The sequence below is a fragment of the Pseudophryne corroboree genome, chromosome 1 (genome assembly GCF_028390025.1).
Source record: "Pseudophryne corroboree isolate aPseCor3 chromosome 1, aPseCor3.hap2, whole genome shotgun sequence".
NCBI lineage: Eukaryota > Metazoa > Chordata > Amphibia > Anura > Myobatrachidae > Pseudophryne > Pseudophryne corroboree.
Genome location: NC_086444.1, coordinates 40,197,875 through 40,225,365, shown reverse-complemented (window position 1 = coordinate 40,225,365; position 27,491 = coordinate 40,197,875). Strand labels below are relative to the sequence as shown.

At 46.1% G+C, this 27,491-nt stretch overlaps 1 protein-coding gene across 2 annotated transcripts in view; it reads left to right on the top strand.

The window, feature by feature from the left end:
- Positions 1 to 27,491, top strand: part of LOC135054959 (elongation factor 2-like) — a 74,776-nt gene that overhangs the window by 15,655 nt on the left and 31,630 nt on the right. For both annotated transcript variants that reach the window (XM_063958475.1, XM_063958466.1), the window contains exons 3-11: positions 3,613 to 3,794; positions 8,889 to 9,100; positions 9,200 to 9,381; positions 9,596 to 9,701; positions 9,791 to 9,904; positions 19,236 to 19,374; positions 19,887 to 20,082; positions 20,576 to 20,834; positions 21,865 to 21,972. In XM_063958475.1, the coding sequence (XP_063814545.1) occupies positions 3,613 to 3,794; positions 8,889 to 9,100; positions 9,200 to 9,381; positions 9,596 to 9,701; positions 9,791 to 9,904; positions 19,236 to 19,374; positions 19,887 to 20,082; positions 20,576 to 20,834; positions 21,865 to 21,972 (1,498 nt within the window). The remainder of the gene's footprint in view (positions 1 to 3,612; positions 3,795 to 8,888; positions 9,101 to 9,199; positions 9,382 to 9,595; positions 9,702 to 9,790; positions 9,905 to 19,235; positions 19,375 to 19,886; positions 20,083 to 20,575; positions 20,835 to 21,864; positions 21,973 to 27,491) is intronic.

The following is a 27,491-nucleotide window of genomic DNA, read 5'->3' as shown; positions in this document are numbered from 1 at the left end:
GGGTAGGCACCACTGGGGAGCGTTAGGCTGTGGAGAGGGGAAGGGGGTAGGTTAAGGCGGTAGGGGTAGGCACCACTGGGGAGGGTTAGGCTGTGGAGAGGGGAAGGGGGTAGGTTTAGGCGGCAGGGGGTAGGCACCACTGGGGAGGGTTAGGCTGTGGAGGGGGGAAGGGGTTAGGTTTAGGCGGCGGGGGGTAGGCACCACTGGGGAGGGCTAGGCTGTGGAGAGGGGAAGGGGGTAGGTTTAGGCGGCGGGGGTAGGCAACAGTGGGGAGGGTTAGGCTGTGGAGAGGGGAAGGGGGTAGGTTTAGGCGGCGGGGGTAGGCACCACTGGGGCTAGGCTGTGGAGAGTGGAAGGGGGTAGGTTTAGGCAGCAGGCGTAGGCACCACTGGGGAGGGTTAGGCTGTGGAGAGTGGAAGTGGGTAGGCTTAGGCGGCGGGGGTAGGCACCACTGGGGCTAGGCTGTGGAGAGTGGAAGGGGGTAGGTTTAGGCAGTGGGGGTAGGCACCACTGGGGAGGGTTAGGCTGTGGAGAGGGGAAGGAGGTAGGTTTAGGCGGCGGGGGGTAGGCACCACTGGGGAGGGTTAGGCTGTGGAGAGGGGAAGGGAATAGGTTTAGGCGGTGGGGGTAGGCACCACTGGGGCTAGTCTGTGGAGAGTGGAAGGGGGTAGGTTTAGGCAGCGGGGGTAGGCACCACTGGGGAGGGTTAGGCTGTGGAGAGGGGAAGGGGGTAGGCACCACTGGGGAGGGTTAGGCTGTGGAGAGGGGAAGGGGGTAGGTTTACGCAGCGGGGGTAGGCACCACTGGGGAGGGTTAGGCTGTGGACAGGGGAAGGGGGTAGGTTTAGGCAGCGGGGGTAGGCACCACTGGGGAGGGTTAGGCTGTGGAGAGGGGAAGGGGGTAGGTTTAGGCGGCGGGGGTAGGCACCACTGTGGAGGGTTAGGCTGTGGAGAGGGGAAGGGGGTAGGTTTAGGAGGCGGGGGTAGGGTTAGGCACCATTGGAGAGGGTTAGGCTGCAGGAAAGGAGGATTAGGGTCATGGGGGTAGAGGGGAATTGTTAGAACACTTACCAACAAGATGTCAGGATATTGCATTTCAGGATGACGCTGTCGGTATTCTGACTGCTGGCATCACAAGCGCCAAGATCCCGATACCATCCCCTCTGGATGTGCTGTTTTCCTATTCAGGCTATCTATCCCATTAAGTACATTTGTTGTATACTTGTCGTCATGTCAATGTGTTGGCTTTTTTTATTACAGTTTTGCCCACTTGTATGTACAGTATATAGGTGCCACACAGAAAAAAAAAAGAAAAATGCACTAAGAATACTGATAATCTAAATAATTCTAATAAACTATACAATTTAACAAGGAGTAAAATTAAGGTTCTTAGCACAATTTGGGCCAAAAAATGTGGGCCCACCTACATTGTCACGGTGACCTCATCAAGTGGGTCCCTAACATCCCTAATACTGACATATTATATACATTTATCGAGGACTTACCTATCATATTGTCCATTCTAATATGTAGACAGTAAATACAAGGACTCGTACCAATTAAAAACACCTACGGGCAGATGGGTGGGGTGCTAGCCCAGGTAAAAGGAGTCTCCACCTCCAAGTGTGCATACATACACAGTTTCAGAGTAAAGGGGGAGGAGGGGGGGGGGGGGGGGAGCTGTAGTACACATCCTAAATTTAATTCTAAAGTTCTACCTTGCTGAGACTTCTAGTTCCACACAGAAAAAAAGAAAATGCAGGGTTGCACGCTCTGAGCGCTAAGATGAAAATCTAAAAAAATAAACAAATTTTACAATTTAACATGGAGTAAAATTAAGGTTCTTGGCACAATTTTGTCCAAAAATTTGGGCCACCTAGCACGTCACGGTGACATATATAGGGTGCGTCTGCGGTGATGTGTTTTACGCTGGTTGCCTGATATAAGATTATTTATATAACCCATTGCTCAGACTATGACAAGATGCAGACTAGAATCTCTTTCGCAACTAATGGTCCGTAAACTGCAGAGTCAGGGTGCTCGTCATCCCCTCCCCACCCCAGTGCCGCAGCTAGGAGATTCAGTGTCTCCGGCTCTCTCTAGGAGGAATAGATTTCATCCCCACTCCCTTTTTGTTTTTAAGCTCCTGTCTGGAATAGAAATGAGTTGAAGTCAATGAGTGCAGATTATTTTAGTCTCTGCTCTCCTCTACATAGCAATTTCACAACCGGTGTTTTCTGTAGATGTGTTCCAGCAGGCTGGCCAATCACTTACTGCTGAGACCTGTGGACGAAGCGTCCAAATGTGCTGTATAAGGGAAAATAATAATTTAATACCTGGCGTGCCCCCCCACCGGACCTCTTTCCCCATCCATCTGTCCCAGCTACATCAAAGAACCATTTGGCTCCACTGTTTATAACATAATGGGATTATCTGCCCATATTCTGAGTCATATGCATCTACATGACTACACAGCCCCTAGCCGTCCCTCCGTGAAAGCAGCCATCGCCACTAGCAACGGCAGTTACACCTATGCTATGCTACCGGCAGCAGTTACGGCTGAAATAGGCGTCCACTCTGCACACGCACCAGTCAGAATATTTAGTAAGTCTGGCCACCCAGTAACGCCCAGTTACTGGACGCAGAAAAAAAGGCTGAGACCCGTGCGACTCATAATCGCCGCTACTGAAAGATGGGTGTGCAGCCCCGCAGTGTATGCACGGTTTACTGACATTTGCCGGATACGGATGCATACTAACAAAGTCAGGCCCTTAGGAAACTGTACATATAGGGCCTGCTTCAAGTCGCAATCAGTGTGGATCACGTAGCTATCAGTACTGCGCATGGGCCAAAGGAAGAAATCGCCTTCTGCACCAGATCAGGTGTATGTACTTGTACTGGGTTCCGAATGATCCGTCTGTTGCCAGAGCCATCTAGCTGTATAGGCACGCTGGGCAGCTGCCCAGGGCCACATGATTCTGGGGGCCTTTAAGCAGGGCCGGACTGGTGCCTCCTTAGCTTCTTGGGAGGCAGGTAGAGTATGCTGCTCAGCCTCTCTGCCTGTGAATTACACACAATCAGAGCAGCCAGGCAGTATTCTCCTGATGCTGATGTCTCCTGATGCTTACCAATTGTCCGCCCGATATTTTGTGCTTGACGTCACAAGTGGACGGCACTCAACTGTCATGTCAGTCACTGGCGGCCCCTGCAGCAAGTGTGCGGACGTTTGGCAAACTGCCTGTACACACAGCACGATGCACCTATATGTTTGCAGATATACTGTATCGCCCGTAGGCTGCGCTGCAGGACCAATGTGATATGCCTGTGAATGACGTCGTATATCAGAGGTACACAGCCGCCCACAGGTTCGTGATATATAGGCTATTCACTTGAAATATTGGCCAAGTGTGTACCCAGTATTAAAGCCTCCTAATAAATGTGCACCAGCAGTCCAAGGACTATAAGGAAGAGGCGGTCAGGAACATAGAGGTCATTCACTTACACCTCTCACATCATGTACACACCCAAGCTATGGGGGGAAGCACATTCTGTACAAAATTCTAAATGGATAAACCAAGCCGATATCTTACGACAGTCTGTATTTATATTGCAGGGCCATCTCCCTGTACTATGAGCTCCTGGACAACGACCTGGCTTTCATCAAGCAGTGCAAGGACGGCTCTGGGTTCCTCATAAACTTGATCGATTCCCCCGGCCACGTAGACTTCTCTTCCGAGGTGACGGCCGCGCTCCGTGTTACAGATGGCGCACTGGTAGTTGTTGATTGTGTATCTGGTAAGTTCAGCAGTTCGGTGTATAAATACTAATAGTGTTGGTCTTCTCTTAAGCCGTAGGCCTACCCTCTTCTAGTAACGCATGCCGGGTCACCTCAGTCCCTCCAGTGCCGGCGCAGGGTTCTCCCCTGCTGCTGTGTCCCCTTGCCGTTGCGTCAGTAAGAGCAGCTGGCGTGCCACCCTGCTTAGAACGTGTATGTCCGTCTCAGGACATACCATTGTAAGTTATTATATAGATGCTGCTTATATGCAGTCCTCAATCACACCATATTAAACATTGTGCATTGATTATATGCAGAAAAAAGATTGCAAAACAGAGGGCTCGATTCTGAGATGGGAGCAAAGCAGAACAATACTTGGTATTCTAGTAGGGATGTAAAGTCTGGTTCCGGTATGAATGGTCGACCATGTTATGGTCGACAGTCATTAGGTCGACCACTATTGGTCGACACATGAAAGGTCGACATATGAAAAGGTCGACGTGAGTTTTTTAACTTTTTTTGGTGTCGTTTTTTGCGTAAAGTGACTGGGAACCCCAATTAGTGCACCGCGTCCCCTCGCATGGCTCGCTTCGCTCGCCATGCTTCGGGCATGGTGCCTTCGCTCCGCTACCGCTTCTCTCGGCACACTTTACCGTTCCAATCGTAGTCCACGTGGATCGTAAAGTATGGAAAAGTTCCCCAAAAGAAAAAAAAGTAAAAAAACTCACGTCGACCTTTTCACGTGTCGACCATTTTCATGTGTCGACCATGTGTCCATGTCGACCATGTCAACCAATAGTGGTCGACCTAATGACTGTCGACCATAACATGGTCGACCATGTGAACGGATACCGTAAAGTCTGTGCAGGAATGGATTAGAATGGTAATTGTTTGTCTCTATGTATTTATATAGATAGCAATACAGCCGTATGTTGGTATTCTAACTATTTAGCAATACACAATAGATACTATGGACCTAATTCAAGGTTGATTGCAAAAACAAAATAGTCCTCTAATGGACAAAACCATGTGCACTGCAGGTGGGGCAGATGTAACATGTGCAGAGAGAGTTAGATTTGGGTTGGTTATATTGTTTCTGTGCAGGGTAAATACTGTCTGCTTTATTTTTACACCGCAATTTAGATTTCAGTTTGAACTCACCACACCCAAATCTAACTCTCTTTGCACATATTACATCTGCCCCACCTGCAGAGCACATGGTTTTGCCCATTAGAGGAAGATTTTGCTTTTTGCGATCAACCTTGAATTAGGCTCTATATAATTCTCATAGTGTACAGTAGTAGTGGGGGAAAGAAACAGTAATTATAGCACCAGTCACAGCGAAAATGTGATCAGTTGTTCTCTTATTAAAGTTCACTCTCGAGAATTATATTATGTCCCAATTATGGAAGAGAAAAACACTGGCTGTATTTTTCCAAACACCCATTAGAAAAAGCTATTTAACAACATAATCTCCATAGACTGTCTCAATGCTGTGCAGTATTTTGAAATAACGCACATGCTGTAGCAAGTTTTGAAGCTTTGTTGATACAGTTGCATCATATTAAACAATAAACAGTGTCTGTTGATAGTGAGACCAGGGGGTATATTCAATTAGCAGTGATAACGGACTTTTCACGTGAAACGCAATTACAGCCTATTCAATTATCCTGGAAAATTTATCGGTGATCATTTTTTCACTAATTTCACTTCACCTTCTCTGAAGCAGGTGAAAAGTTGGGAAAAGTCACTATTTTAAAGTAAAAATGTTTGGATATGGTACAGAACTCCTGGGACACCCCCCTTAATAACTAATTAGGCACGTTGAAGTTTTTAATTATTTTTAATTGGCCAATAATGACATGTCATTTTTGGGGTGAAAAAGTAAAAAGTGATGGAAATTGGGGTTCAAGGTATGGGACAGGTATATTGGGGTGCTTTATGAGTGGTACAGGTGTTTTTTAGGCTTGCAGATGGGAGTAATCGGTCTGTTTCCACTTTTTTTTTAAAGTACCCTAAAATGAACCAAATATATACTTATACCCATTTTCATGTACCCCAAATTTAATGAGAGCATTTATTTTGCTCAAAAAAAACTTGCTTTCTATCATTTTTTTGCATTTAAAAAAAATGCATATAACAGCCATTTCACATAATTTAAGTCCCCAAAAACTCTCTAATGTGATCTCTAACACACTTCTCTTCTGTTTTCCTATGTTAGTTTAGCATTTTTTGGGGTACAGGCTGATTTCCCCATTTTCACCTGCACTTTTCACTGCAAGAATTTTCACGTGAAACCCGGTCGGAATTGAATAGGTCGAAAAACGGAGCGTTTTCGCGGCAATTTTCGGCCGATTGCCGTGAAAAATTTTCGGGCGAAAAATTGCAGTGAATTTGCGGATAATTGAATACCCTAGCAGGAATGCAAATATTGTCCCTGTAATAGGGGAATTCAGTTTATGCCAGACCAGATGAGGTTATCAGAATGGAAAGAGAAAGGAGATCAGAAATCAGGATTTTGGTACTTACCGATAAATCCCTTTCTCCGATTCCACAGGGGCCACTGGAGTGCAGATACAATGGGGATATAGTAGGCAGTAACTGGGAGCTGGCACTTTAAATTTATAACCATGTGACTAGCTCCTCCCCTACTATGTCCCCCCTCCAAGCCAGTCTAGTTAAAACTGTGCCCGAGGAGAGCTGGAAAAGACCAATGTTTAAGTAGAGGAGGATCGCTAAGCCAACTAAACAGGATAACACCAAGGAAACCTGGAAACATAGTGAAAGCGTATCATGAACAATACGCGCAGTCACACAGTGACCTGCAAACAGACAAGTGAAGTAGTAAGAAATAGCGCTGGGTGGGCGTCCAGTGGCCCCTGTGGAATCGGAGAAAGGGATTTATCGGTAAGTACCAAAATCCTGATTTCTCCTTCATCCACTAGGGGCCACTGGAGTGCAGATACAATGGGGACGTCCCAGAGCTCCCAAGACGGGCAGGAGAGCGCTGAGAGTCCTGCAAAACCGCTCGGCCAAACGCTGACACAGAGGCCGCAAAAGTGTCAAATCCGTAAAACGTGACAAACGTAAGATAGCCCGACCAAGCGGCATCGTGTCATGAAGTAGTCACGGAAACCCCGCGGGTGGCCGCCCACGAAGGTCCCACAGAGCGCGTAGAGTGCGCCGAAATGGAAGACAGAGGCTCTCGAGCAACCGCCAAATAAGCCTGTCTGATGGTCAAACGTATCCAACTGGCCAACGTCTGCTGGGGCCCCGGCCATCCAGGACGGAAGCATCGTACAGAACAAAGAAGAAATCAGACTGTCAAACAGCCGAAGTCCTCCGTACAGAGAGTCGGAGCGCCCTGACAACTTCTAAAGGTCACGAATCCGGTGAATCCACCGAGAGGGCCGAAAACACAAGTGGCAGATTTGTGCGAAAAGCAGACAGAACACCTGGAGGAAACGACAGCCGAGTATGAAGCCCAGCCCATCCTTATGGAATATCCGGCAAGAAGGCCGACAGAGAGAGAGAGAGAGAGACCCAAGCTTCAACACCCAGCTGGCCCAAGTCAGATCCAGAAGAAGGACCACCTTCCAGGTGAGATAATACATCTCCACCGACTCGGAAAAACAAATAACCGAGACTGCAGAAAAGTGAGAACCCGTATGAGGTCCACTGGTGCCGCTGGAGGGTGAAAGGGAGGCTGCAGTTAGTGTACTCCCTGCAAAAAAGTCTGCACTTCCGGCAGCCAGGCTAATTTCCTCTGGAAGAAAAACCGAAAGAGCAGGGACCTGAAACTCAGGTAAAACTAGTTGAAGCGCAGCCGAGAAAACCACTCGGAGAATGGCTAAATGAAAAAATAAAAAGAATAATAAAAAGAAATAAATAAAAAATCTTCTGAAGTCCCAAGAGTGAACCAGCTCCCTTGGGCACTAAACTAAGACTAGCTTGGATGGGGGACATAGTAGGGGAGGAGCTAGTCACATGGTTATAAATTTAAAGTGCCAGCTCCCAGCTACTGCCTACTATATCCCCATTGTATCTGCACTCCAGTGGCCCCTAGTGGATGAAGGAGAAATGAAATGAGCTATACCACGTCTGCTTTTACTCATCTGTATTACAGTACATTGAATGAGCAATGAGAGTGTAGCATGATCAAATTTTGCTGTATAGTAGTGGCACGCTTCTGCTGTCCAAGAGGGAGGACTCTGTTGCTTAAAATCAGAGATTGCAGAGTACCTCCTATGGCAGGCATTCCCAACCACGGTCCTCAAGGCACACTAACCGTGCAGGTTTTAGTGATATCCAGGCTTCAGCACAGGTGACTTAATTAGTAGCTGTTATTTTGATTTAACCATCTGTGCTGCAGCCTGGATATCCCTAAAACCTGCACTGTTGGTGTGCCTTGAGGACCGTGGTTGGGAATGCCTGTCCTATGGTATGGATGAGAGCGTGTTCATAGAAAAAGTACAGAGTAGACCACTGAGCCGGTGATATGTCCTTACCGCAGCAGCCAATGGTTCTGTATTCTGTGTAATAAAGGACAAGGCTACACTCCCAACAAATGATCATTATTCAAAAGACAGCTTATATGACTTTTTATTAATGCAACCAGAGATCCAGATAGACATCATAAAAACCAGTGGCCCCTTCCTCCGTGCAATATGATGGGAATATTGTCTGCAAATAAGCAGAGGTACCGCGTTGTTTTTAATTTAGTTAATTAACAAATGACCTAATTCACTGATGGACGCAATGTCGATCTACGCAGTGGAGCAATTTTTGTAATGTATATACCCAGCAGCAGTAAGGCCCAGATTTATCAAGCCTTGTAGACTGATAAATTGCATGGTGATAAAGTACCAACCAATTAGCTCAGAACTGTCATTTTTAAAGTCCGCCTGTAACATGACAATTAGCAGCTGATTGGTTGGCACTTTATAACCGTGAAATGTATCACTCTCCAAGGCTTGATAAATCTGGGCCACAATCTGTATAATACATCCCATACCAGCTCACTTGTTTTAATCTCTTTTTATAATTGGAGCGGTTGCATCGTCCTTCCACCAGCCCTAAGCCGCCACCTCCTTTTATTTCTACCGGTGTTTAAGGTGTTTGTGTTCAGACGGAGACCGTCTTGCGGCAAGCCATCGCCGAACGGATCAAACCAGTCCTCATGATGAACAAGATGGACCGAGCGCTGCTGGAGCTGCAGCTGGAACCTGAGGAGTTGTACCTGACCTTCCAACGCATAGTGGAGAACGTCAATGTCATCATCTCTACGTACGGAGAGGGGGAATTCGGCCCCATGGGCAATATTATGGTAATGTCAATCGGTGCTCTGGTTGGCTGCTCATTTAGAAAATTGGAATACGTAGATTCCGGCCGCACTCCATCAACCACATTCCTTGTGTACCCACAGATTGACCCGGTAATTGGCACAGTCGGCTTTGGCTCTGGTCTGCACGGCTGGGCTTTCACCTTGAAGCAGTTTGCAGAGATGTATGTTGCCAAGTTTTCTGGCAAGGGCGATAAATCTCAGCTTACCCCGGCCGAGCGAGCGAAGAAGGTGGAGGACATGATGAAGAAATTGTGGGGAGACAAGTACGTAGTCACATAGAGGGGGGAGGGGTGTATTTCTGACATATTGCTATTGACTCTTGAAAGACGCCAACAGCAAATATTCCACCAGACTCAGTATAAAGTAAAATTGTGCCACACTTGTAGCTAGAACCATGAAGAGTTGCTACACCGTTCCACTTGTTCTTTGTCGCTAATTCCGCAGAGCACTAAGTATTGTGATCACTTGTATATTTAGGTATTTTGATCCAGCCGCCGGCAAATTTAGCAAATCTGCGACCAGCGCTGACGGGAAGAAGTTGCCGCGTACGTTCAGCCAGCTGATCCTGGACCCCATCTTTAAGGTATAGGACACATTTAATGCCGCCTTAAGCGGAGCGGGTTGTTTAGATCATAATCAGTGTGGTACTGAGACCATGCACCGGCATTGCAGGTGTTTGACGCCATTATGAACTTCAAGAAGGAGGAAACTGCCAAACTGATTGAGAAGCTGGACATCAAGCTGGATGCAGAAGACCGAGAGAAGGAAGGAAAGCAACTCCTCAAGGTACCGTGTCCTGGTCTGGAGCAGAATGGGAATTGGTCAGAATGTGCAAGTAGAAATCTGTATCCTTCCTTTTCCTGTAGATTAATATAAGGGGACATTACTTTGGGGCTAAGAATAAAACTCTCCTCCTCTTACTATCATAACCCCTCCCACTGCCAGGTAGAGCTTGCTTTATAGTGTCCTCTGATACAGAAGTGGACGTGGTTTTGTATGCAAATAATCTGGATGGAGGCTCTGTGATGGGGAACGTGTGTGTCTCATGAAATTGTGGTCTGGGTCTCTTCACCTTTGTTAGGATTGGGTTTTGTAGTAGTGTGCTTCGTTAGGAATTGTACCTCAATAGGCGAGTGTGCATTAGTAGTTTGGGAGCATGTGTAGTAGTGTGCCTTATTAGGAGCGGGTGCATAGTAGTGTTCCTCGTTAGGAGCGGGTGCGTAGTAGTGTTCCTCGTTAGGAGCGGGTGCGTAGTAGTGTTCCTCGTGAGGAGCGGGTGCGTAGTAGTGTTCCTCATTAGGAGTGGGTGCGTAGTAGTGTGCCTCATTAGGAGTGGGTGCGTAATATTGTGCATCATTAGGAGCAGGTGTGTAATGGTGTGCCTCGTTAAGAGCGGGTGTGTAGTAATGTGCCTCGTTAGGAGCAGGTGTGTAGTAATGTGCCTCATTAGGAGCAGGTGTGTAGTAATGTGCCTCGTTAGGAGCAGGTGTGTAGTAATGTGCCTCGTTAGGAGCAGGTGTGTAGTAATGTGCCTCGTTAGGAACAGGTGTGTAGTAATGTGCCTCGCTAGGAGCAGGTGTGTAGTAGTGTGCTCATTAGGAGTGGGTGCGTAATAGTGTGCCTCGTTAGGAGCGGGTGCGTAATAGTGTGCATTATTAGGATCGGGTGCGTAATAGTGTGCATCATTAGGAGCGGGTGCGTAATAGTGTGCATCATTAGGAGCAGGTGTGTAATAGTATGCATCATTAGGAGCAGGTGTGTAATAGTATGCATCATTAGGAGCAGGTGTGTAATGGTGTGCATCATTAGGAGCAAGTGTGTAATAGTATGCATCATTAGGAGCAGGTGTGTAATAGTATGCATCATTAGGAGCGGGTGCGTACTAGTGTGCATCATTAGGAGCAGGTGTATAATGGTGTGCCTCATTAGGAGCGGGTGCATAATAGTGTGCATCATTAGGAGCAGGTGTGTAATAGTATGCATCATTAGGAGCAGGTGCGTAATAGTATGCATCATTAGTAGTGGGTGCGTACTAGTGTGCATCATTAGGAGCAGGTGTGTAATAGTATGCATCATTAGGAGCAGGTGTGTAATAGCGTGCATCATTAGGAGCAGGTGTGTAATAGCGTGCATCATTAGGAGCAGGTGTGTAATAGTGTGCATCATTAAGAGCAGGTGTGTAATAGTATGCATCATTAGGAGCGGGTGTGTAATAGTGTGCATCATTAGGAGCAGGTGTGTAATAGTATGCATCATTAGGAGCAGGTGTGCAATAGTATGCATCATTAGGAGCACGTGTGTAATGGTGTGCCTCATTAGGAACGGGTGCGTAATAGTGTGCATCATTAGGAGCAGGTGTGTAATAGTATGCATCATTAGGAGCAGGTGTGTAATGGTGTGCCTCATTAGGAGCAAGTGTGCAATAGTGTGCATCATTAGGAGCAGGTGTGTAATGGTGTGCCTCATTAGGAACAATTGTGTAATAGTATGCATCATTAGGAGCAGGTGTGTAATGGTGTGCCTCATTAGGAGTGGGTGCGTAATAGTGTGCATCATTGGGAGCAGGTGTGTAATAGTATGCATCATTAGGAGCAGGTGTGTAATGGTTGTAATGGTGTGCATCATTAGGAGCAGGTGTGTAATGGTGTGCCTCATTAGGAGCAGGTGTGTAATAGTATGCATCATTAGGAGCAGGTGTGTAATGGTGTGCCTCATTAGGAGCAGGTGTGTAATGGTGTGCATCATTAGGAGCGGGTGCGTAATAGTATGGATCATTAGGAGCAGGTGTGTAATAGTATGCATCATTAGGAGCAGGTGTGTAATAGTATGCATCATTAGGAGCAGGTGTGTAATGGTGTGCCTCATTAGGAGTAGGTGTGTAATAGTATGCATCATTAGGAGCAGGTGTGTAATAGTATGCATCATTAGGAGCAGGTGTGTAATAGTATGCATCATTAGGAGCAGGTGTGTAATGGTGTGCCTCATTAGGAGCAGGTGTGTAATAGTATGCATCATTAGGAGCAGGTGTGTAATGGTGTGCCTCATTAGGAGCAGGTGTGTAATGGTGTGCATCATTAGGAGCGGGTGCGTAATAGTATGGATCATTAGGAGCAGGTGTGTAATAGTATGCATCATTAGGAGCAGGTGTGTAATAGTATGCATCATTAGGAGCAGGTGTGTAATGGTGTGCCTCATTAGGAGTAGGTGTGTAATAGTATGCATCATTAGGAGCAGGTGTGTAATAGTATGCATCATTAGGAGCAGGTGTGTAATAGTATGCATCATTAGGAGCAGGTGTGTAATGGTGTGCCTCATTAGGAGCAGGTGTGTAATAGTATGCATCATTAGGAGCAGGTGTGTAATGGTGTGCCTCATTAGGAGCAGGTGTGTAATGGTGTGCATCATTAGGAGCGGGTGCGTAATAGTATGGATCATTAGGAGCAGGTGTGTAATAGTATGCATCATTAGGAGCAGGTGTGTAATAGTATGCATCATTAGGAGCAGGTGTGTAATGGTGTGCCTCATTAGGAGTAGGTGTGTAATAGTATGCATCATTAGGAGCAGGTGTGTAATAGTATGCATCATTAGGAGCAGGTGTGTAATAGTATGCATCATTAGGAGCAGGTGTGTAATGGTGTGCCTCATTAGGAGCAGGTGTGTAATGGTGTGCCTCATTAGGAGTAGGTGTGTAATAGTATGCATCATTAGGAGCAGGTGTGTAATAGTATGCATCATTAGGAGCAGGTGTGTAATAGTATGCATCATTAGGAGCAGGTGTGTAATGGTGTGCCTCATTAGGAGCAGGTGTGTAATAGTATGCATCATTAGGAGCAGGTGTGTAATGGTTGTAATGGTGTGCATCATTAGGAGCAGGTGTGTAATGGTGTGCCTCATTAGGAGCAGGTGTGTAATAGTATGCATCATTAGGAGCAGGTGTGTAGTAGTATGCATCATTAGGAGCAGGTGTGTAATGGTGTGCCTCATTAGGAGCAGGTGTGTAATAGTATGCATCATTAGGAGCAGGTGTGTAATGGTTGTAATGGTGTGCATCATTAGGAGCAGGTGTGTAATGGTGTGCCTCATTAGGAGTAGGTGTGTAATAGTATGCATCATTAGGAGCAGGTGTGTAATAGTATGCATCATTAGGAGCAGGTGTGTAATAGTATGCATCATTAGGAGCAGGTGTGTAATGGTGTGCCTCATTAGGAGCAGGTGTGTAATAGTATGCATCATTAGGAGCAGGTGTGTAATGGTGTGCCTCATTAGGAGCAGGTGTGTAATGGTGTGCATCATTAGGAGCGGGTGCGTAATAGTATGGATCATTAGGAGCAGGTGTGTAATAGTATGCATCATTAGGAGCAGGTGTGTAATAGTATGCATCATTAGGAGCAGGTGTGTAATGGTGTGCCTCATTAGGAGTAGGTGTGTAATAGTATGCATCATTAGGAGCAGGTGTGTAATAGTATGCATCATTAGGAGCAGGTGTGTAATAGTATGCATCATTAGGAGCAGGTGTGTAATGGTGTGCCTCATTAGGAGCAGGTGTGTAATAGTATGCATCATTAGGAGCAGGTGTGTAATGGTGTGCCTCATTAGGAGCAGGTGTGTAATGGTGTGCATCATTAGGAGCGGGTGCGTAATAGTATGGATCATTAGGAGCAGGTGTGTAATAGTATGCATCATTAGGAGCAGGTGTGTAATAGTATGCATCATTAGGAGCAGGTGTGTAATGGTGTGCCTCATTAGGAGTAGGTGTGTAATAGTATGCATCATTAGGAGCAGGTGTGTAATAGTATGCATCATTAGGAGCAGGTGTGTAATAGTATGCATCATTAGGAGCAGGTGTGTAATGGTGTGCCTCATTAGGAGCAGGTGTGTAATAGTATGCATCATTAGGAGCAGGTGTGTAATGGTGTGCCTCATTAGGAGCGGGTGCATAATAGTGTGCATCATTAGGAGCAGGTGTGTAATAGTATGCATCATTAGGAGCAGGTGTGTAATAGTATGCATCATTAGGAGCAGGTGTGTAATGGTGTGCCTCATTAGGAGTAGGTGTGTAATAGTATGCATCATTAGGAGCAGGTGTGTAATAGTATGCATCATTAGGAGCAGGTGTGTAATAGTATGCATCATTAGGAGCAGGTGTGTAATGGTGTGCCTCGTTAGGAGCGGGTGTGTAGTAGTAATTTGTTATGTAAATCAGTAAGGGGAGGAGAATTTCAGGACTCCATGCAGTGTGTGGAGCTGAGAGCGTGTAACGCACAGGCGTGATGCGCTTAGCTTGCGGTCAGCCGGACTCTGTGTAGTGCAGGGGAGCGCTGCCTCTGCTGTGCGTGTCCTTGCTCTCCGTTCTTCTTCCTTGGATAACCGTTCTCTTTCAGTCTTCCTCCAGCCGTTGTTTAGAGGTGCAGTCAGGATCAGCAGCTCCCATGTCACACTAATAACCCCCTTATTCCGGGTGGATTATATGTAACGTGTCATTTCTCCATCTCTGTTTTTTCCTCATCTAGGAAGGCAGCAGTACTAAGACTTAGTGGCAGGCAGGATGCCATTTTATTTCAGGCTCTTACATATGTCATCAGTGGACCCCCAGGCGTAAGCAGACGTGCCCCCGGTATTCAGGATCTCATAACTGACAAAGGTGTGACCATATTCGACAAGTGGGGTACAGTGCAATCAGGGCTATATTCTCACTCGTTATCAGAAAATGAATTGGACTGTCATGGTCATATGTACAAACCATCCCCAACATTGCTGCTATCTCGGCTAATTAATTATTAAAAATGTGTCCTTTTTGCAATACAGCAGCATTACACATCACTGTAACATATGCCAGAAGCTTCTCATATGATGCTACAGAATGTTTACCGGTCTCTAAGCCACAGTAATTACTACATATACACAGATAACAGTGACATCACAGAGAATACAACCTAGACATTTTCCTAGAACCAGTGACATCACTGAGAATGCAGCCTGACAGTACTCCTAGAACCAGTGACATCACTGAGAGTGCAGCCTATCAATTCTCCTAGAACTAGCGACATCACTGAGAATGCAGCTGATCAGTTCTCCTAGAACCAGTGACATCACTGAGAGTGCAGTTGATCAGTTCTCCTATAACCAGTGACATCACTGAGAGTGCAGCTGATCAGTTCTCCTAGAACCAGTGACATGACAGAGTGCAGCTGATCAGTTCTCCTATAACTAGTGACATCACTGTGGGTGCAGCTAATACTAATCAGTTCTCCTATAACCATTGACATGACTGAGAGTGCAGCTGATCAGTTCTCCTATAACCAGTGACCTTGCTGAGAGTGCAACTGATCAGTTCTCCTACAACCAGTGACATCACTCAGAGTGCAGCCTATCCGTTTTCCTACAACCAGTAACATCACTGAGTGCAGCCTATCAGTTCTCCTAGAACCAGTGACATCACTGAGAATGCAGCCTGTCAGTACTCCTAGAACCAGTGACATCACTGAGAATGCAGCCTGTCAGTACTCCTAGAACCAGTGACATCACTGAGAGTGCAGCCTATCAATGCTCCTAGAACTAGTGACATCACTGAGAGTGCAGCCTATCTGTTCTCCTAGAACCAGTGACATCACTAAGAATGCAGCCTGTCGGTTTTCCTAGAACCAGTGACATCACTGAGAGTGCAGCCTATTAATTCTCCTAGAATTAGTGACATCACTGAGAGTGCAGCTGATCAGTTCTCCTACAGCCAGTGACATCACTGAGAGTGCAGCTGATCCGTTCTCCTATAACCAGTGACATCTTTGAGTTTGCAGTTGATCAGTTGTCCTATAACCAGTGACATCACTGAGAGTGCAGCTGATCAGTTCTCCTATAACTAGTGACACCATGGAGAGTGCAGCCTATTCGTTCTCCTAGAACCAGTGACATCACTGAGAGTGCAGCCTATCAATTCTCCTAGAATTAGTGACATCACTGAGAGTGCAGCTGATCAGTTCTCCTAGAACCAGTGACATCACTGAGAATGCAGCCTGTCGGTTTTCCTAGAACCAGTGACATCACTGAGAGTGCAGCCTATTAATTCTCCTAGAATTAGTGACATCACTGAGAGTGCAGCTGATCAGTTCTCCTACAGCCAGTGACATCACTGAGAGTGCAGCTGATCCGTTCTCCTATAACCAGTGACATCTTTGAGTTTGCAGTTGATCAGTTGTCCTATAACCAGTGACATCACTGAGAGTGCAGCTGATCAGTTCTCCTATAACTAGTGACACCATGGAGAGTGCAGCCTATCCGTTCTCCTAGAACCAGTGACATCACTGAGAGTGCAGCCTATCAATTCTCCTAGAATTAGTGACATCACTGAGAGTGCAGCTGATCAGTTCTCCTAGAACCAGTGACATCACTGAGAGTGCAGTTGATCAGTTCCCCTATAACCAGTGACATCACTGAGAGTGCAGCTGATCAGTTCTCCTATAACTAGTGACACCACGGAGAGTGCAGCCTGTCCGTTCTCCTAGAACCAGAGACATCACTGAAAATGCAGCCTGTCAGTTTTCCTAGAACCAGTGACATCACTGAGAGTGCAGCCTATCAATTCTCCTAGAACTAGTTACATCACTGAGAATGCAGCTGATCAGTTCTCCTAGAACCAGTGACATCACTGAGAGTGCAGTTGATCAGTTCTCCTATAACCAGTGACATCACTGAGAGTGCAAGCTGATCAGTTCTCCTAGAACCAGTGACATGACTGAGAGTGCAGCTGATCAGTTCTCCTATAACTAGTGACATCACTGTGGGTGCAGCGAATACTAATCAGTTCTCCTATAACCATTGACATGACTGAGAGTGCAGCTGATCAGTTCTCCTATAACCAGTGACCTTGCTGAGAGTGCAACTGATCAGTTCTCCTACAACCAGTGACATCACTCAGAGTGCAGCCTATCCGTTTTCCTACAACCAGTAACATCACTGAGAGTGCAGCTGATCAGTACTCCTACAACCAGTGACATCACTGAGAGTGCAGCTGATCAGTTCTCCTATAACTAGTGACACCACGGAGAGTGCAGCCTGTCCGTTCTCCTAGAACCAGAGACATCACTGAAAATGCAGCCTGTCAGTTTTCCTAGAACCAGTGACATCACTGAGAGTGCAGCCTATCAATTCTCCTAGAACTAGTTACATCACTGAGAATGCAGCTGATCAGTTCTCCTAGAACCAGTGACATCACTGAGAGTGCAGTTGATCAGTTCTCCTATAACCAGTGACATCACTGAGAGTGCAAGCTGATCAGTTCTCCTAGAACCAGTGACATGACTGAGAGTGCAGCTGATCAGTTCTCCTATAACTAGTGACATCACTGTGGGTGCAGCTAATACTAATCAGTTCTCCTATAACCATTGACATGACTGAGAGTGCAGCTGATCAGTTCTCCTATAACCAGTGACCTTGCTGAGAGTGCAACTGATCAGTTCTCCTACAACCAGTGACATCACTGAGAGTGCAGCCTATCCGTTTTCCTACAACCAGTAACATCACTGAGAGTGCAGCTGATCAGTACTCCTACAACCAGTGACATCACTGAGAGTGCAGCTGATCAGTTCTCCTACAACCAGTGACATCACTGGGAGTGCAGCTGATCAGTTCTCCTACAACCAGTGACATCACTGGGAGTGCAGCTGATCAGTTCTCTTATAACCAGTGACATTGCAGCTGATCAGTTCTCCTACAGCCAGTGACATCACTGAGAGTGCAGCTGATCAGTTCTCCTATGACATGTGGCAGTGCTGAAATTGCAGCATAAAAAGGAAACCGTGATATGACATGGGTGCTTTCTGCCTCGGTGATGTCCCTGGTTCCTAGTGTTAATAATCCAGGCCTGAGTAATACGGTCATCCAGGCCTGAGTAATACGGTCATGTACAGTATCTGAGGCTAAGTTTACAAGCAGCCGGTATACGATGTGTGAAATTCTCTCTGAGAGAAGAGGACGTTGTAGCAGAAACTGGTGAGAATATGGCCCCCAGGAGCAGCGCATATGGGGTGTTTATTACCACGGGGATGACAGAATTTGTGTCTGGCACGCTCCAATAAGTTACACGGTGCTGGTTGTGGGAGAGGAGCAGATTTGGTGCACCAGTGAGGGGAAGGGCAGAGGTGTAGTTCCCATAGGACATTATTTGTTGGAACTGTGAGTGTGAAGCAAATTCCACTGCCTCTGAGGCACAATCATGGTGTTAGCTCTTCTTCCGAAAAACCTGTCCTGGGTATAGTAATACAGATGTGCCCTCATACACCTTTGCTCTAGGCGTGCCAAATAGCCACTCCTGGCGCGCCAGGTCCTTTCAACTTGGCCGCAGTGTCCTCCTTTGTGTCTTAAATGCACTGATAACATCTGCAAGCATATACTGACCACTGGGGCGTGCGCTGCTTGTACATCTGTGTGCGACTAAGCCACAATTCTATGGAACAAAGGTGCAGATACAAGCAGCCTCCTCTGTTCCTCCCACTGTGCTCCGTTATGCTCTGTCTGTGACTTTATAGGTTGTACCAATTCCTTAGTACAAAAGTTGCAACCTAGCATCGAGCGGCTTTGATGCTACAAAAATGCAATTTTTCATTACACTACCTGTGCTGGATCGTCTTGCGCCATGTGTGCACATATAGGCGCTAGGTCGGATTTTCCAAACCCGTCATCAAGACACCCTGACAGTCCACGTATTAAGGCTATCCATGCTTGTGCACAGATGGTATACTCAAACTGACTGAGGTACTAATGAAGTCACCTGTGCTTAAGCATGGATATCCTTAAAACCTGGACTGCTAAGGTGCCTTAAGGACTGAGTTTGGGAACCTCTGCAGTAGGACACAGCTGTACTGGAAAAATCAACATTATTTCATGGTAACAGCCTTACTTATTCTTCATAAGACTGTGCCATAACACGGTCTCGCACGGGTGATCTGGGTTATAGGTCAGTGGTCTGTCGGGTACACGGTGCCAGCTGAGGTAGTGTGCAGGTCATGTTTCTCCTACATCCTATGCACCTGGATGCTGAAGATTGCTACCGCTGATATCTTTCTCCCTTGGTCATGCAGCGCTTGGTACTTGGCACGTGTCATCCTGTCTTCCTGTCCTGCAGGCTGTCATGCGACGCTGGCTGCCGGCTGGAGATGCCCTGTTGCAGATGATCACAATTCACCTGCCCTCCCCTGTGACGGCACAGAAGTACCGCTGTGAACTCCTGTACGAGGGGCCGCCCGATGACGAGGCTGCTATAGGTAAGATCATCAACACTGGCAGGTCTGGAGTATGTCAGAGACTGAACGGTTAGGTTAAAGTGGTTGTCACTCCCCATCCCCCCCTTCTATGCCATTTATTTATTAACAGTTTCTTCTATAGCGCAGCAAATTCTGTTGCGCTTTACAACTGGACACAATTAGAAGACAAAACTGGGTAAAAACAAACAGGCATAGAGGTAGGAGGGCCCTGCTCGCAAGCTTACAGTCTGTGGGATGTGGAGGGTTCCAAATGTTGGTCATTGTCCAGAAGTGTACAAGCATCTATGATGAAGCATTAGGAGCACATGGGTTCAAGTGATAGGGTGCAGAATCTCCTAACCTCTCGGTCTCTAGTACACAGGTCAGGAAAGCCTTGCAATACATACTAGATAGTACACTGTAATCTATGTTGGCAGGAGATTCCGCTAAGTAAGGACCTAACATCACGTGTGATTATTTCTGGAGATATCCTGGAATTTGAATAAAACCATTTAATCTTCATATCACCGTAGGTATGAAAACCTGTGACCCTAAAGGGCCATTAATGATGTACATCTCTAAGATGGTGCCCACCACCGATAAGGGACGTTTCTACGCCTTCGGTCGCGTCTTCTCCGGGGTTGTATCCACAGGACAGAAAGTGCGTATCATGGGCCCCAACTATACGCCGGGGAAGAAGGAAGATTTGTATCTGAAACCTATACAGAGGTACGTCCGTCAGCTGAGAACAAGAGGATTGTAGCAACAGGAGAATGTTTTCTGTGCGTCTCTCCCATCCGCTATCTGGGGACAGAGATTTACTAAAGAGGTCACCCTCAGGAGACAGGACCTGTGCAAGGAAAAGGTGTAGGGTTCCCCTGCGTAACCAGTGCCTCATGTCCTGCAGGAGTGAGACAGGGTTTTAAATGTCTGAATATTCCACCCCCCATCTGCAGACAAGGGCGGTCTGTTTCGGCTTGCAAGTCCAGCAGTGGAGTCCAAAATGGCCCAATCTAGTCCCTCTTTCTCCTCATAAAGGTCTTTCTATCTACTGCCTTAATTAAACCTCTTCCCTGTCCTCATATTATTAGCCCCACTAATATGTGTAAGAGATTTGGAAGAAGGTCCCGTCTCCATCAGCTGTTTCCAAACACATTTGTCCAGAGAACCATTGGCGGGGTGACTATCTCTGTACATGACCCATGCCTGTCTCTACTCGCAGGACAATCCTGATGATGGGCCGTTACGTTGAGCCCATCGAAGACGTTCCTTGCGGCAACATCGTGGGCCTTGTTGGCGTTGACCAGTTCTTGGTGAAGACCGGCACGATCACCACCTTCGAACACGCCCATAACATGCGGGTGATGAAGTTCAGCGTCAGCCCCGTCGTACGGGTGGCCGTGGAGGCAAAGAACCCTGCAGACCTCCCGAAGCTGGTGGAAGGCCTGAAACGCCTGGCCAAGTCTGACCCCATGGTTCAGGTACGATGAGCCGCTCACCACTTCTGTGTAACATTTTAGCAGGGATGCCCGTCTGGACCAGCCGTCCTAGTAATACAATAACTTTCTCTATCGGTTCTAATAAACAATAAATACATTATAAATTGCGTTTATTTGCATGTTGTCGCTCGTCATCAGTAATCTACTGCGCAAGTTCTAAGAGTGATTAATTATGGTTCCATAGACTGGGAATGATGAGCACAAATTGCACACAGAAGATACGGCTGCCAGGGCTGCAGGGAGGGGTGTGCGAGCAGTGTCATCATCCAGAGTACAGGGCCCTGGGGCGGCACCATCGCGATGGACTTGGAGCCTGATTCATACCCGATCACTGCTGTGCGTTTTCCACAGCGGTCGATCAGGTACTAACTGCGCATGCTTAAGCATCGCAATGCGCATGCGCGTTGGACAACACCGGTCAGCGACGGGATGGTGCGAAAAATCCGATCACACGGGCATTCGCAAGGTGATATACAGGAGGAAGCCATTTGTGGGTGGTAACTGACCGTTTATTAGGGGTGTCCGGAAAAACGCAGGCGTGTCCAAGCGTTTTGAGGAAGGGTGTGTGACGTCAGCTCCGGGCCCGATCAGCCTCTTCTCATCGCACTGGAGGAGTAAGTCCTGGGCTGCGCACACACCGCACACAGTGGATTTTTGCAGCTCGGCGTACACATTGGATTACACACTTGCACGGCGAATTTATACTCCCCCTGGAGGCGGCGACTATCTGAACGCAGGACAGCAAAGTTTGCAGCCCAGCGATCAGATCTGAATCACCTCCGTAATTCATTAAGAGTAAATCTGTAAGTCTGGTTATGCGCAGCCTCTATATGTGATGCACTCAGCTAGCACCTCCGCTTGCTTTCATTGTCACAAAGTACGATATTAGTATTCCGAGTTATTCTGGTTGTAGCAGGCAGCATGTCCTTCCAGTTGTCCCCGCTTCTGATGTTGGCCTTTATAAACTCAGCAACAATGGATAATGTGTTTTTTTTTTTTTAAATCTATTTAGTGTATCATTGAAGAATCTGGAGAGCACATCATTGCTGGCGCTGGGGAGCTGCACTTAGAAATCTGCCTTAAAGATCTTGAAGAAGATCATGCATGTATTCCTATCAAGGTATGAGCGCCCTCTTACCGCTTTGTCTGCCTGTTATTACCCAGTATGTATTCTCATCAAGGTATGAGCGCCCTCTTACCGCTTTGTCAGCCTGTTATTACCCAGTATGTATTCTCATCAAGGTATGAGCGCCCTCTTACCGCTTTGACTGCCTGTTATTACCCAGTATGTATTCCCATCAAGGTATGAGCACCCTCTTACCACTTTGACTGCCTGTTATTACCCAGTATGTATTCCCGTCAAGGTATGAGCGCCCTCTTACCGCTTTGTCTGCCTGTTATTACCCAGTATGTATTCCCGTCAAGGTATGAGCGCCCTCTTACCGCTTTGTCTGCCTGTTATTACCCAGTATGTATTCCCATCAAGGAATGAGCACCCTCTTACCACTTTGACTGCCTGTTATTACCCAGTATGTATTCCCATAAGGTATGAGCACCCTCTTACCGCTTTGAATGCCTGTTATTACCCAGTATGTATTCCCATCAAGGTATGAGCGCCCTCTTACCGCTTTGTCAGCCTGTTATTATGGTTGAGAAGGAATGTGTGAAAGGGAAGCCGCACTGGTTTGAATAATAATGAAATGTATGATGGTTGTCCTCTGAAAAAAACGACTATTTTATCTGGAATGAATTCCTTAATTAGGTAGCCCACATTTGGTGACATAATGACTGTCTATATAGTGCGTATTGGGTAACCGTCAGTGGTGCTCCCCTGAGTCTGTATACCTGAAGTTAAGGACAAAGAAGAAGAACAAAAGACTCTTTTTGGGAAGCACTCATATTAAAGAGGACTTGATATATTCAAATACAGTTGACTGATAAAACTATCAATTTTATTATGTACTTTTAAAATAGCGGAGTTCCATCAGTAATAATATATTAAAATGTGAAAATATAAAGACTATAAATTACACAATTATTAGTCAAATAAAGTATTTGACTAATAATTGTGTAATTTATAGTCTTTATATTTTCGCAGTTTGGCTTACCGCTTTGTCAGCCTGTTATTACCCAGTATGTAATCCTGTCAAGGTATGAGCGCCCTCTTACCGCTTTGTCAGTCTGTTATTACCCAATATGTATTCCCGTCAAGGTATGAGCGCCCTCTTACCGCTTTGTCAGCCTGTTATTACCCCGTATGTATTCCTGTCAAGGTATGAGCGCCCTCTTACCGCTTTGTCAGCCTGTTATTACCCAGTATGTATTCCCGTCAAGGTATGAGCGCCCTCTTACCGCTTTGTCAGCCTGTTATTACCCCGTATGTATTCCTGTCAAGGTATGAGCGCCCTCTTACCGCTTTGTCAGCCTGTTATTACCCAGTATGTATTCCTGTCAAGGTATGAGCGCCCTCTTACCGCTTTGTCAGCCTGTTATTACCCCGTATGTATTCCTGTCAAGGTATGAGCACCCTCTTACCGCTTTGTCAGTCTGTTATTACCCAGTATGTATTCCCGTCAAGGTATGAGCGCCCTCTTACCGCTTTGTCTGCCTGTTATTACCCAGTATGTATTCTCATCACGGTATGAGCTCCCTCTTATTTGTATTTTGTTCTTCACATTGTTACTTTATCAGATGAGTGTAATGTGTAGTTGGCTGCAGTGTGTTACTTTATCAGATGAGTGTAATGTGCAGTTTGGCTGCAGCGTGTTACTTTATCAGATGAGCGTAATGTGCAGTTTGGCTGCAGCATGTTACTTTATCAGATTAGTGTAATGTGCAGTTGGCTGCAGTGTGTTACGTTATCAGATGAGCGTAATGTGGTTTGGCTGCAGCGTCTTACGTTATCAGATGAGTGTAATGTGCAGTTTGGCTGCAGCGTGTTACTTTATCAGATGAGTGTAATGTGCAGTTGGCTGCAGCGTGTTACGTTATCAGATGAGCGTAATGTGCAGTTGGCTGCAGCGTGTTACTTTATCAGATGAGCGTAATGTGCAGTTGGCTGCAGCATGTTACTTTATCAGATGAGTGTAATGTGCAGTTTGGCTGCAGCGTGTTACTTTATCAGATTAGTGTAATGTGCAGTTGGCTGCAGTGTGTTACGTTATCAGATGAGCGTAATGTGGTTTGGCTGCAGCGTGTTACGTTATCAGATGAGTGTAATGTGTAGTTTGGCTGCAGCGTGTTACATTATCAGATGAGTGTAATGTGCAGTTGGCTGCAGCGTGTTACGTTATCAGATGAGCGTAATGTGCAGTTGGCTGCAGCGTGTTACTTTATCAGATGAGCGTAATGTGCAGTTGGCTGCAGCATGTTACTTTATCAGATGAGTGTAATGTGCAGTTGGCTGCAGCGTGTTACTTTATCAGATGAGTGTAATGTGCAGTTTGGCTGCAGCGTGTTACTTTATCAGATGAGCGTAATGTGCAGTTTGGCTGCAGCATGTTACTTTATCAGATTAGTGTAATGTGCAGTTGGCTGCAGTGTGTTACGTTATCAGATGAGCGTAATGTGGTTTGGCTGCAGTGTGTTACGTTATCAGATGAGCGTAATGTGGTTTGGCTGCAGCGTGTTACATTATCAGATGAGTGTAATGTGTAGTTTGGCTGCAGCGTGTTACATTATCAGATGAGCGTAATGTGCAGTTGGCTGCAGCGTGTTACTTTATCAGATGAGTGTAATGTGCAGTTTGGCTGCAGCGTGTTACTTTATCAGATGAGCGTAATGTGCAGTTGGCTGCAGCGTGTTACTTTATCAGATGAGTGTAATGTGTAGTTTGGCTGCAGCGTGTTACATTATCAGAGGAGCGTAATGTGCATTTGGCTGCAGCGTGTTACTTTATCAGGTGAGTGTAATGTGCAGTTGGCTGCAGCATGTTACTTTATCAGGTGAGTGTAATGTGCAGTTGGCTGCAGCGTCTTACGTTATCAGATGAGTGTAATGTGCAGTTGGCTGCAGTGTGTTACTTTATCAGATGAGCGGAATGTGCAGTTTGGCTGCAGCGTGTTACGTTATCAGATGAGTGTAATGTGTAGTTGGCTGCAGCGTCTTACATTATCAGATGAGTGTAATGTGCAGTTGGCTGCAGCGTCTTACGTTATCAGGTGAGTGTAATGTGTAGTTTGGCTGCAGCGTGTTACTTTATCAGATGAGCGGAATGTGCAGTTTGGCTGCAGCGTGTTACATTATCAGATGAGTGTAATGTGTAGTTGGCTGCAGCGTCTTACGTTATCAGGTGAGTGTAATGTGTAGTTTGGCTGCAGCGTGTTACTTTATCAGATGAGCGGAATGTGCAGTTTAGCTGCAGCGTGTTACTTTATCAGATGAGTGTAATGTGCAGTTTGGCTGCAGCGTGTTACTTTATCAGATGAGTGTAATGTGCAGTTTGGCTGCAGCGTGTTACTTTATCAGATGAGCGGAATGTGCAGTTTGGCTGCAGCGTGTTACGTTATCAGATGAGTGTAATGTGTAGTTGGCTGCAGCGTCTTACATTATCAGATGAGTGTAATGTGCAGTTGGCTGCAGCGTCTTACGTTATCAGGTGAGTGTAATGTGTAGTTTGGCTGCAGCGTGTTACTTTATCAGATGAGCGGAATGTGCAGTTTGGCTGCAGCGTGTTACATTATCAGATGAGTGTAATGTGTAGTTGGCTGCAGCGTCTTACGTTATCAGGTGAGTGTAATGTGTAGTTTGGCTGCAGCGTGTTACTTTATCAGATGAGCGGAATGTGCAGTTTAGCTGCAGCGTGTTACTTTATCAGATGAGTGTAATGTGCAGTTTGGCTGCAGCGTGTTACTTTATCAGATGAGTGTAATGTGCAGTTTGGCTGCAGCGTGTTACTTTATCAGATGAGTGTAATGTGCAGTTGGCTGCAGCATGTTACTTTATCAGATGAGTGTAATGTGCAGTTTGGCTGCAGCGTGTTACTTTATCAGATGAGTGTAATGTGTAGTTTGGCTGCAGCATGTTACTTTATCAGATGAGTGTAATGTGCAGTTTGGCTGCAGCGTCTTACGTTATCAGATGAGTGTAATGTGCAGTTTGGCTGCAGCGTGTTACGTTATCAGATGAGTGTAATGTTCAGTTGGCTGCAGCGTGTTACTTTATCAGATGAGTGTAATGTGCAGTTGGCTGCAGTGTGTTACATTATCAGATGAGCGTAATGTGCATTTGGCTGCAGTGTGTTACTTTATCAGAGGAGCGTAATGTGCAGTTTGGCTGCAGCATGTTACTTTATCAGATGAGTGTAATGTGCAGTTGGCTGCAGCGTCTTACGTTATCAGATGAGCGGAATGTGCAGTTTGGCTGCAGTGTGTTACTTTATCAGATGAGTGTAATGTGCAGTTGGCTGCAGCGTGTTACTTTATCAGGTGAGTGTAATGTGTAGTTTGGCTGCAGCGTCTTACGTTATCAGATGAGCGTAATGTGCAGTTTGGCTGCAGCATGTTACTTTATCAGATGAGTGTAATGTGCAGTTGGCTGCAGTGTGTTACATTATCAGATGATTGTAATGTGTAGTTGGTTGCAGCGTCTTACGTTATCAGATGAGTGTAATGTGTAGTTGGCTGCAGAGTGTTACTTTATCAGATGAGTGTAATGTGCAGTTGGCTGCAGCGTGTTACTTTATCAGGTGAGTGTAATGTGTAGTTTGGCTGCAGCGTCTTACGTTATCAAATGAGTGTAATGTGTAGTTGGTTGCAGCGTGTTACTTTATCAGATGATTGTAATGTGCAGTTGGCTGCAGCGTCTTACGTTATCAGATGAGTGTAATGTGTAGTTTGGTGGCAGCATGTTACTTTATCAGATGAGTGTAATGTGCAGTTGGTTGCAGTGTGTTACTTTATCAGATGATTGTAATGTGTAGTTGGTTGCAGCGTGTTACGTTATCAGATGATTGTAATGTGTAGTTGGTTGCAGCGTGTTACGTTATCAGATGAGCGTAATGTGCAGTTGGCTGCAGCGTGTTACTTTATCAGATGAGCGTAATGTGCAGTTGGCTGCAGCATGTTACTTTATCAGATGAGTGTAATGTGCAGTTGGCTGCAGCATGTTACTTTATCAGATGAGTGTAATGTGCAGTTGGCTGCAGCGTGTTACTTTATCAGATGAGCGTAATGTGCATTTGGCTGCAGCGTGTTACTTTATCAGAGGAGCGTAATGTGCAGTTTGGCTGCAGCATGTTACTTTATCAGATGAGTGTAATGTGCAGTTGGCTGCAGCGTCTTACGTTATCAGATGAGCGGTATGTGGTTTGGCTGCAGCGTGTTACTTTATCAGATGAGTGTAATGTGTAGTTGGCTGCAGCGTGTTACTTTATCAGATGAGTGTAATGTGTAGTTGGCTGCAGTGTGTTACATTATCAGATGAGTGTAATGTGTAGTTTGGCTGCAGCGTGTTACTTTATCAGATGAGTGTAATGTGTAGCTTGGCTGCAGCGTGTTACTTTATCAGGTGAGTGTAATGTGTAGTTTGGCTGCAGAGTGTTACTTTATCAGATGAGCGGAATGTGCAGTTTGGCTGCAGCGTGTTACGTTATCAGATGAGTGTAATGTGCAGTTGGCTGCAGTGTGTTACTTTATCAGA